At 32.4% G+C, this 10,398-nt stretch overlaps 1 protein-coding gene across 1 annotated transcript; it reads left to right on the top strand.

Annotated features, from left to right (window-relative positions):
- Positions 1 to 6,633: 6,633 nt before the first annotated feature.
- On the top strand, positions 6,634 to 8,436 carry LOC107637928 (protein ZW2). Its single transcript, XM_088485776.1, has 2 exons — positions 6,634 to 8,015; positions 8,140 to 8,436. The coding sequence occupies exon 1, from the start codon at positions 7,249 to 7,251 to the stop codon at positions 7,972 to 7,974; it is 726 nt and encodes a 241-aa protein (XP_088341902.1). The 5' UTR covers positions 6,634 to 7,248; the 3' UTR covers positions 7,975 to 8,015; positions 8,140 to 8,436.
- Positions 8,437 to 10,398: the final 1,962 nt, after the last annotated feature.

Below are 10,398 nucleotides of genomic sequence, written 5' to 3'. Positions count from 1 at the left end.
ATGTGAAAACAAATTTTGATGATTCAAGCATATTAATTTTGAGTGATATCATCGGATGTGCATCAACAATTAAACGAAAAATGTCTTTTGTTTTTTCTTCTTTCTCCTTTTTCCTTCTCAGTTAGGAAAGCATTATATAATAATTTCAGTTTCAGTTTCTCATACTTTGGTAATATGATCTGTATAAGAAGATATTTATTTACATTGCTAAAGGCAATCCTCTCTCTATATATATATATATTAAAAAATAGAATCTAAGACTAATAATGTCGAACTTTTATGAATACAAATGTGATGGTTTTGGTCAGAAATGGTATTTATTTTTTTTATTTGAATCCTCTAAATTTTGAATTTTATTTTAAAGAATAAAATATAATCTCTCATTATTTATTTTATAAGTGAGACTAAAAAAAATATTCAATAATAAAAAATTACACGTTATCTTCTAAAATAAAAATTCAAAATTTAAAGAATTCAAATTCTATTTTTTTGTCCTACTTTTCGGTCCATTAAATGATGTATAATATTTAATTTAGACTAAAGAGGTGTTACCTTGTTCCAAGGCAATTTGGAATCCAAAGTAGCTCTTTCTGTGGATTTACTATTTTATAAAAAATCAAATAGTACTAATATTATACATTATGACACTTTCAATAGTGTCTTTGTATTTTACAAAAAAAAGTCGTAACTATAGGGATATACATTAAAATAGAAGGTTCATCACTTCATCCTCCACCTCATGGCAAATTCAGATATGGAGGAAATATTTGATGCCACAACAGAAGAAAGAGTTTACTAACACTTGATTTTTATACTTTCTCTTTCTTATTTGGCTCCATTTCCTTCACTTCTCTGTCTTACATGGCATGAAACCAAGAATGCCTGAAAAGGCGGCACTTTAAGGGTTGCATGCCACTTGCATGGGTCACAATGCCCCCACCACATCATTACTGTTATAATAAATTCCAACGGGCTAAATAAAGGATTTTTTATAATGAAAATTGGCTATTAAAAAAAAAAATTGGCTGAAATGATAATGAAAATTGGCTTTGATTTTGGCGCTTGAGAATACCGGAGGAGATAAAGTGTCTGCTCTGGCTTTGCCTCAACAACAGAGTTCCCACAACTAGTTACCGATTTTAAAAAGGTATTTCTACTTCTGATTTTTGTCAGAGATGTTATCTTATTCTAGAGAATATTAACTAATGCTTTAGGATTTGCCAAAAAGCTCGTCAAATTTGAATTAGCTTAAATTTGGGAATGACCGCTGAGGACTCTAGTTTGGAATTTGTGTCTTGGATTCGTTCTAACCTCAACAAAAATAAGTTTCTCTTTGCAGGGGCCTTTTGGTGGATTTGGAGGAATAGGAACAATGACATCTTCCACCAAGATGATCCATGGAGTAAGGAGAAAATTGTTCACTTAGTTAAACATGCTGCTCGAGATTTCTCTAATGTTGTTATCAACCAAAAACATATTATTCCTTCTTCTTTGAAATATAACTGGGAAACACCTCCAATGAATGTCTGTAAAGTGAACTGCGATGCAAACGTTTTTGAAAATGAGCAATTAGCTGGCTTTGGATGTATTATTAGAGACAGCATGGGAATTTGGATAAAAGGTTGTTCTGCCAGTATACCTCTTTCTAGTGTTCTCTGTTGTGAGCTTCATGCTATTTGGAGAGGGCTTGTTATGGCTTGGGATTGCGAGTGCAAAGAGGTCATATGTGAAACTGACAATCTTGATGCGTTTCTTCTTGTTTCGCGAGGCACAACCAGCATGATTAGGAATGACTCTGGTATGCTTGACAAAATCAAAGAGATGCTTCAGCGCAATTGGACAGCTACTTTAGTGCTCATCCAGCGGACAGCAAATAAAGCGGCTGATTTAATGGCTAAGACTGCTGTTTTAAACAAGCAGGTGTATCTAGAGTGATTACTGCCTCCTAATAATTTAGACATTATTATTAGAGAGGAGTACTACTCTTTTTCTTAAGTCTTTTTTCTTTGTGTTATGTTCAGTCACCAAAAAAAAGGATTTTTTATTTTAATAAATAAATTAAATGTTATATTTACCAAATTAAATATTTTTACGTGTATTTACAGATTTAAATAGCCTTACCATATCTCGTTTATACTGTAAATGAGGTTATTTTGCACGTATTTTGTTTACAATGTAAACGAGATATGGGTAGTCAGTCAAACACGTGAAACGAGATATACTTATCTGTAAACGAGATACGTAAAAACGCCATCTCGTTTACACTATAGACGATATATATATATATAAAAGACAAACCCAGCATCTATAAAAGAATGTGTAACTTTTGGTATTCTTCACACACATTTCATATCCTTTCTCTATATCCTCTTTCTCTAAAAATAAAGCTGAATGGCAAGTAACAATCCATTCATAGTTGTGCTTCTTTATCCGAATTGTCGTATGAGAAATGGCGACAACAGAGTGACATTTGAGTGTCAGGATCCGATATTGTTTTGCACTCAACGTGTGGAGACGCTGTCGGATTTGAAGAGTTTGATATTGAGTAAGATTGGCGGGACACAAGCGAGGAAAATCGGGAGGGTGGCGTATAGGTTGCTGGCACCCATGGAAAATGGAGTCTTCCAGTTTCGACTATTTCGACTTTACGGGAACGAGCATGTGCGACTGATGTTCAATATTCATGGGAGAGTCGTACAACAAGGTGTGGATGGTAAAGCAGAAGGCAATTGCACGGATCTATGGTGATTGAGAAGAGTCGTACAACAAGGTGCCGAAAATGCTTCAGGCACTGCAGAGCTGTTTCTCTAGCACCATATGTGACCTACGCGTCAAACCGTACTATGAATGACACCTCATGGTGCGCAACTGCTGCATGCTTGACAAAGTATTTTCGGAGGGTCTCGGAATCATCTATCTGGGGCATCTGGCGGACCCGATCCCGTAGCCATACAAGTTTCAGCGTGAACGACTCATTCTTCTGCGCCGCCTGCTGTGCTGCCACGGGAGGCCTGGCACCGAGGAGCTGCTCCACCAACGCCCACGTCTCCGTATGGTACCACCTACAAAAGTCACAGAGGCACCCCCCGACGGAGTTACCGTGTGCACGTAGGCCTAGGTGGTAAGCCACGTCCTACAGGGTGATAGTGACCTCACCCCACAGGAGATGAAACGTGTGCGTCTCTGGACGTCATCGCTCCACCAATGCCGAAATCAGGGAATTGTCAAACGTAAAATCCCTAAGTGGCACAGTGTCGCCGAATCCGGCCTCAACCAGATACGGGACGATGGCATCCGGTGGAGGTATAGTATGGCTCACTCGCCAGGGCAGTAGGAGGTGAGACCTCTGATTAATGACAAACAAAAATAATATTTAGATTATATTAATTATAACTTATACATTATTTTTTTACATTTTAAAAATTTAATTTTACTTTTATAAATATTTATTTCTCAAAAGTCTCAAGATTAATTATTATTATTATTTTTATGACAAATTAAATAACATAATACAACTAAATAAAGTCCTAAATTTCTAATAAAATAAAAAAAGCACAATTTGTTAATGCAAACTGTGTTATACTATAATAGCATTAAATTTATAAACACTAACAACATAGCACGGAAATAATAGAATTTGGACCTGATAATATTTATGTCATACGAACCTAGCACAAGCAGATAGAGTTTTAAATTAAGTCTACAGACCTAAACCTTAACTCATATACCAACGTTCCAGATCTACATGACTACCCTAACAATGGAAACATCATTAAATTTAACAACCATAACAAAACTAACCTCGAAGACGGCCGCCCTGGTGTAATGTGTCGTCTCATTCAGCCTGTTTATGTCCCAGTCACTCCCCACTTAGCATGCCATCACCGCTTGGGTCAAAGGTATAGTCAGAAAGGATTAAAAGAGGGGAGAAAGAGGTTGACAAAGTGAAACTGGAACCCGAAAATCAGCTGTAAACGACTTATATATATAGACACGTACGGGCCATATCTCGTTTACACTGTAAATGAGATATACATGTGTCACGCTGATATGTCATATCAAAAAAATTTAAATCAATAATTACTCTAAAAAATATTTATTCTGATAAATATAACATTTATTTTATTTATTAAAATAAAAAATCTGCTAAACAAAATAAAGTTATGTTATTTAAATATATAAAAGTGTATATTTTTAAAATTTGACTGTTTAATAGATAGCTAATAAAATCTAATTTTGAATCAACATTAAATTGGTTAAATGGTAAATAAATTTGTTTATTTCACTGATGGGTGAAATTTCTCAAAAGAATATATATATATATATATATTTTAAGATTTTAAATTAATCACATTAGTTCTTTCATCACTTCTATTATTAATAACGTTAAAATTTATTAATGTGGCACGTTAAGTTATACCACACTTATTATAGTATATATTTGGTAATTTTAATTGGCTATTAACATAATAAATTTATACAATTAGATCAAACTAATTCTAAATTGAGGGAGACTTAGAAACATTAAAATCTCTCAATTTAGGGTTAATTTGATATAATTTCATAACTTTATCATGTTAACAATCAATTAGAACTTTCATATGTGTATTGTGATGTCATTTAACATCTCATATCAATAAACTTTGACGCCATGAACAATGAAAATGATAGAAGGACTAATGCAACCAACTTAAATTCATTGAAGTACGAATTTGATTAAAAAAATTTCTTTCGGTGTTCAATTTAAAAAATGAGTGATCTTTTAAGGACGAAATTAATCATTTATTCTATATATAATTCTTTAAATTAAATAATCAAATTCTGAGTCCATGACAAATCTGGCAAGATGTTTAGTGTGAGTGTCATTCACACAGAAACTTAAAAGATTTGGTGTAAGTTATTGTTGACTTCAGAAATTAGTTTCAATCAGATTATCTGTGAAGTAGATTCAATAGATGTGTTCTTTCTGGTAAGTCATTGAAACTTTTTTGACGCAACATAAAGAGAAAGTTATTCTCTAAAAGATTCTGGAGGTTAAGAACCATAAAAATTGGGAGCTGCATTTTGTGTTGATCCATCAGAGTACTAATGGCATACTGGACCGGTTGGCAAAATATGGTACTCATGGTAACTGCAACGCAAGAAGTCGGATGCAGCTGCTGTCCCTCTTTGATTGTTCATGGATGATTTACCTAAAAAAGTTTCTTTTTATTCTTTTTTTTGCTAAGATTCTTCGATTCCTCTCTTACCATTCTTAAAAAATCTTCATGTGTAAACCAAGAATCTAAGCTTCGAAAAGATCGTAGTCCACCTCTGAATTTGAAATCCTAACTATAATTGGACAGTGATCTGACAAACTTCTCGGTCCACCTTTTAATTGAATCTTCGGGAACTCTTCAATCCATTCTACACTTAATAGAACTCTATCAATACGACTACAATTGCAGCATCTGAACCATTTAAATTTTCGATCATTCAACGGTAAGTCCATCAACTGCATATCTTGGACCCAAGCCTTAAAATCTTCTGCCGATACTGTTAATCTGTCCTGACCTTTCCTCTCTTTAATTTAAATAACCTCATTAAAGTCTCTCATGTAACATATCAAAACTTGACATAGCTTAGCTATAAAATTCAGTTCTTCCCATACAGCGAGTTTATCCACTCTAGTATGAGCACCATATACTAAACAAAAAGCACAATCGAACTCATTTTTAATAGGACTCCTTCAATACATAACTATCTCTCCTCTTTGTAATAGTTATTCATTTTAAACAACATGTTATTTCACCTTAACAACAGACTTCCAAACATATTTTTCGAATCTTCAAATTTTCATCCCACAGCATTACTTTTCCAAATACGTACTATATTAAATTTAGTCACAATTTGTATTTTAGTTTTAACCAAATATAACATATTTAATTTTTGTTTCTTTTTGAGTTTTTTCAGCATACTCAATTTTCTAACATTCTGTAATCCCTTAATATTTTAAGAACTAAAAATTATTTTAAAAGTTAATTAAAAGATGCATAAATTATTGAAGTTGTTAATGCAATATGTGATGTTGTTGGGATATTTTTTTTTGGCATTATATTATGATGATATTGCAACGTGAACCAGGTATTATTAGTTTCACCTAATAATAATAATAATAATAGAGATGTGATACAGATTAAAGAATAACAAATATTTTTATGGAATGTTTAGTTAAAAAGATAAAATTATAGAATGCAAGTAAGGTTTTATTTTATTTGAAAATCATAATTATTTTTATTTTTATCTCTAATATTTATAATTTTTAAAAAAAATATTCTTATGTTTAGTTTTATTTATTTTTTGTTTTAGTATTTTTTATTTGTTTTAAAATTATCCTTAAATATTAATTTCATATAAATTTTTAGGGACAAACTAAAAAATTTAAAAATAATTTTGATATAAATTAAAAATATTAAAAATAAAAATTAAATAAATAAAGAATATTAAAAATAAAATAAAAAAATCAAATATTAAAAGTATTTAAAAAAAAATTCTCAAATGTTAAAAATAAAAATTATACTAAAAATAAATCTGATTTCATCCGGGCATAAACATCCCTAGTAACAACAAAGAATATGATATTCTAATGTAGCATGATAAATAGAAAATTAGAGATATAAAATCTCAAATCCCAAAATCCCCCAAAATAGCGATACCACACCCCCACACTCTGATTGAGCACCCCACATACACACACGCAGAATTCAGAAACCCAATCGCCCACCCAATACTACCCATCAAACTCTTGAAAACCACATCCCCCCTCTTACCTCTTACCTCTTACCCCTTACTTTCAGCGCTTTGCGCCACCTCTCTTTTTTCAAGGTGATCAAGACTTCATTCAACACTTACCCCCAAAAACAAAACCAAAAGCATGTGAAGACAAATTGCACCGAAACTAGTCCCCACCACACCAAGTAATTTGATGCTTTAAGTATCTCTCATTTCTATTACCTCTATTTCTCACTTGTGTGCTCTCAACACATAACACAAAACACTCCTTTTTCCCCCTCTTCCCCTGTTTCTCTTACCAAATGATGAAATGACTCTGTATTCGTCATTACTTTTGTTCTCTTCCAATTCCAACCACTACTACTCTCTGGCCAATGCTTCCCTTCTAAGCCTAATCTCACATACCTTTCTTTTCTTCACACTTCACTTCACTTACACCATAATTGAATTTGATTCTCTGTCTCTTGAACAACACAAATGGCTGATGCGAATGCAGCGATGTTCATTGCCTTCCTGGAAGAGTGGATGATTCGCCAAAGAAACTACCACCAAGAGCTTCTGGCTGCGCAGGAAAACCGTCATCGACTTCGAGATTCCGATAAGAGGGAAGTCATAAACAGAGTACTCTGCCACTACGAGGAATACTTCGAAGAGAAGTCAAAAATTGCCCAACGCGATATCTTCCTAGTGTTCTCGCCACCGTGGTTCAGTTCCTTGGAGAAGTCGTTCCTATGGATCGCCGGGTTCAAGCCAGGAAAAGCATTCCACCTCGTGAACCAGGCGGTACGCGACTTGACTAACGAACAACGGCGCAGGCTGAGCCAGCTCAGCATGGAGACGAGGATGAAGGAGAGAGACCTCAACGACGAGCTGGCCAAGGCTCACGAGAGCCTCGCAAGCCCGCCGCTCGTTGATACGGTGAGAACCCATGGCAGGGCGTGTCTGAGTCGCACGAGGTCCACGGAGGCCCGAGAATTAGAAAGAGAAGCAGATGAAGGTCCTCCAAGCGAGCTTCGTGCGGCAATGGAGAGCGTTGTGGCAAGTGCGGATGAATTGAGGACAAATACGGCATTGAATGTACTGCAGATATTGAGGGCAGATCAGGCGGTTACTTTCTTGACAGCTGTTGCTGAGCTTCAGCTTAAGATCAGGTCCTTGGGGTTTGAGAAGGATGCACAAACTGCAGCTGCTCAAAATCATTGAAATCATATAAAATATCTTGAAAAAAATAATTAGAATTTTGGGTGAGCTGTTCGTTGTTTACCGCTGGGCCACTTGTTCGTCAACTGTTTTTTTTTTTTTTTTTTGGTTATATGTTGATTTTAGGTTTTTATTTGTTTTAGTTTTTAATTTTTTTTTTTTTAATAGAACGATGGTTTTGTTTGGGTTGTATGATGAATGGGACTAAGGAGTAAGGAGTCAGCAATGAGCAAGGCCATGCAAGTGGATGCTTTAGCTTCAAGCCAAGGGTTCACTCCAAGGAAACCAAGATCTCAATCAACTCAACCAGTTGCTGCGCCCACTTTTCCTTTTAGCCCTTTTTGTTTTTCGTAGTTTATATTTCGAGTCATTATATTCACATAAACACCTTTCTCCCCCACTGTAAATATATAATATATAATAATAATATATCAGAGGTGATATTATAATCATCGTCTTTTCGAATACTTATCTAACTCGATTTTCATTATTGAAATTTTAAAGGTAAATTAGTTGTGCCCCGCATGCCATAAGGTTTTTTTTTTTTTTTATTATGAGAATCGGGTAAAAGAGTTGAATGCATTGAACGTGAAAATTTGGGTTTCAATTAATAGTTGAGACATGATATAAATAACAGTAGAAAAACAAAGAAATTATTTTTTATTTTAAGAAAAACTTATTCTAAAGAACTCTGTAATATTTGGACACGGATAATTCTTTTTTAAATAGATAAATATATGTTTAGATTATTTTTTATTTAGTTTTTCATCCTAAACCTGTGATTAGGAATTAGATTCATGTTTTAAACAAAATATTTTATCTCCAAATGAGATGTCTAGGGATTATCTCCAAATGTACAATATATGATTTGATTCATTTCATGAGTTAATATGACAAGTTATGAGTGAAGTTTATTTACTTGGCTTCTTATGAGAATTTCTTTTGGATATTGCTTCAGGCAACTAGTATTTGATGGGACAAAAGATCCTTTTAAACAAGCTTTGTTGTTTATGTAAAAAAAAAAAAAAACCCAGCTTGTTTACATGTTTTTATGTCTTAGGTCATATTAATGCTTGAGGTTATCATAGATATTGATGCTATTTGTTATTTGTCATCTTAATATTTCAATCTCAAGTTTTTAACAATAGGATAAGGATGATTGAAATTTTATTGGTCATACAAACTTGTTAGTAAACAAGCCTAGAAAATTCACTATCTAAGAGACTACGGAGATGTCATATTGCATGAGTATTTCTTGTTTTTGCCAATGTACTCGAATAGAGAATATATTGGATTATTGCTATGAGTATACACACCTAACTAAAAAATATTATTTTATATAAAAATATGTTTTGAATATATATAGAATAAATTTGAGTACACTCATTTTTTTAAATTAATTTAGAATTAGGTTATTTTGTATAAAATTTATTTACATTTAATTTTTTATTTTTAAATTATATAAATATACTGTTTAAAATATTAAATTAATTATTTAAATATTTATTTTAAGATAATTATTTATATTATTTTAATATTAAATTTGACTAAAAAATATTTTATTAATTTAAAATAATACAACTTAATAGAAATAGTTAACAGAGATGAAAAAAAAGTCAAAAACAAAATAAGGACACATAAAAACAAAATAGAAAAAAAGGAGCACCTTCAACAAAAAAAATAAAAATAGCATTATCTTTTATATTTTTATCTCTCATATTTTTAAACATTATATAAATTAATTTTAATAATATTAGTAAAAAATGGTCATTTTTAATAATTAATTTCTCTGGTTTCTAAAACAAAACTTTTAAAAAAATATAATTTTTTATTTTATGATATATTATTTTATATTTATTTTTAAATTTATATATATATATATATAGAATTGCCTTATCTTGTAAATCAGTAGACATTGATACTGCATGATATTTTTTATCTGAATAGTTGTTTTGGCTCCTTTTTACGCAACACAAATGGCTAAATAAGATTGGTAGAGCAGAAAAATTCAACTGTTGTCTTCAAGGTTCAAACATCTGAATCAGAATCTGACTCCAGTCAAAGATAGCAGCTGAATTCGCTCAGATTACGTGAATCCACAAATACTGGAAATCCTTTGATATTTTTGGCTAAAAGGTTGTTTTTGTTCTTTTGCGCAATATAACTAATTAAATAAGATTGGCAGAGCAGGAAAATGCCGAATGTTAAAGCGGCTGTTGTTTTCAAGTATCTAATCAGAATTTGACAGATGTTTCCAATCAAATAACAGAGAACAAATAAATCCATCGTAGCTTACGTGAATCCACCAACACTGAAGATCCTTTGATATTTTTGGCTAAAGGTTGTTTTGGTTCCTCTCTGCGCAACATAAATGATTAAATAAATTTGGTAGAACAGTCAAATGGCAAATGATAAAGCAGCTATTCT

Source organism: Arachis ipaensis, chromosome B4, assembly GCF_059453495.1.
Source record: "Arachis ipaensis isolate K30076 ecotype BB chromosome B4, ASM5945349v1, whole genome shotgun sequence".
In the NCBI taxonomy this organism is placed as follows: Eukaryota; Viridiplantae; Streptophyta; class Magnoliopsida; order Fabales; family Fabaceae; genus Arachis; species Arachis ipaensis.
The sequence above is the reverse complement of the archived record's forward strand: the minus strand, read 5'-3'. Positions and strand labels throughout refer to the sequence as shown.

What these genes read in the sequence shown, in the direction of transcription:
- LOC107637928 (XM_088485776.1), top strand. Translation starts at nt 7,249, where the DNA reads ATGGCTGATGCGAATGCAGCGATGTTCATTGCCTTCCTGGAAGAGTGG.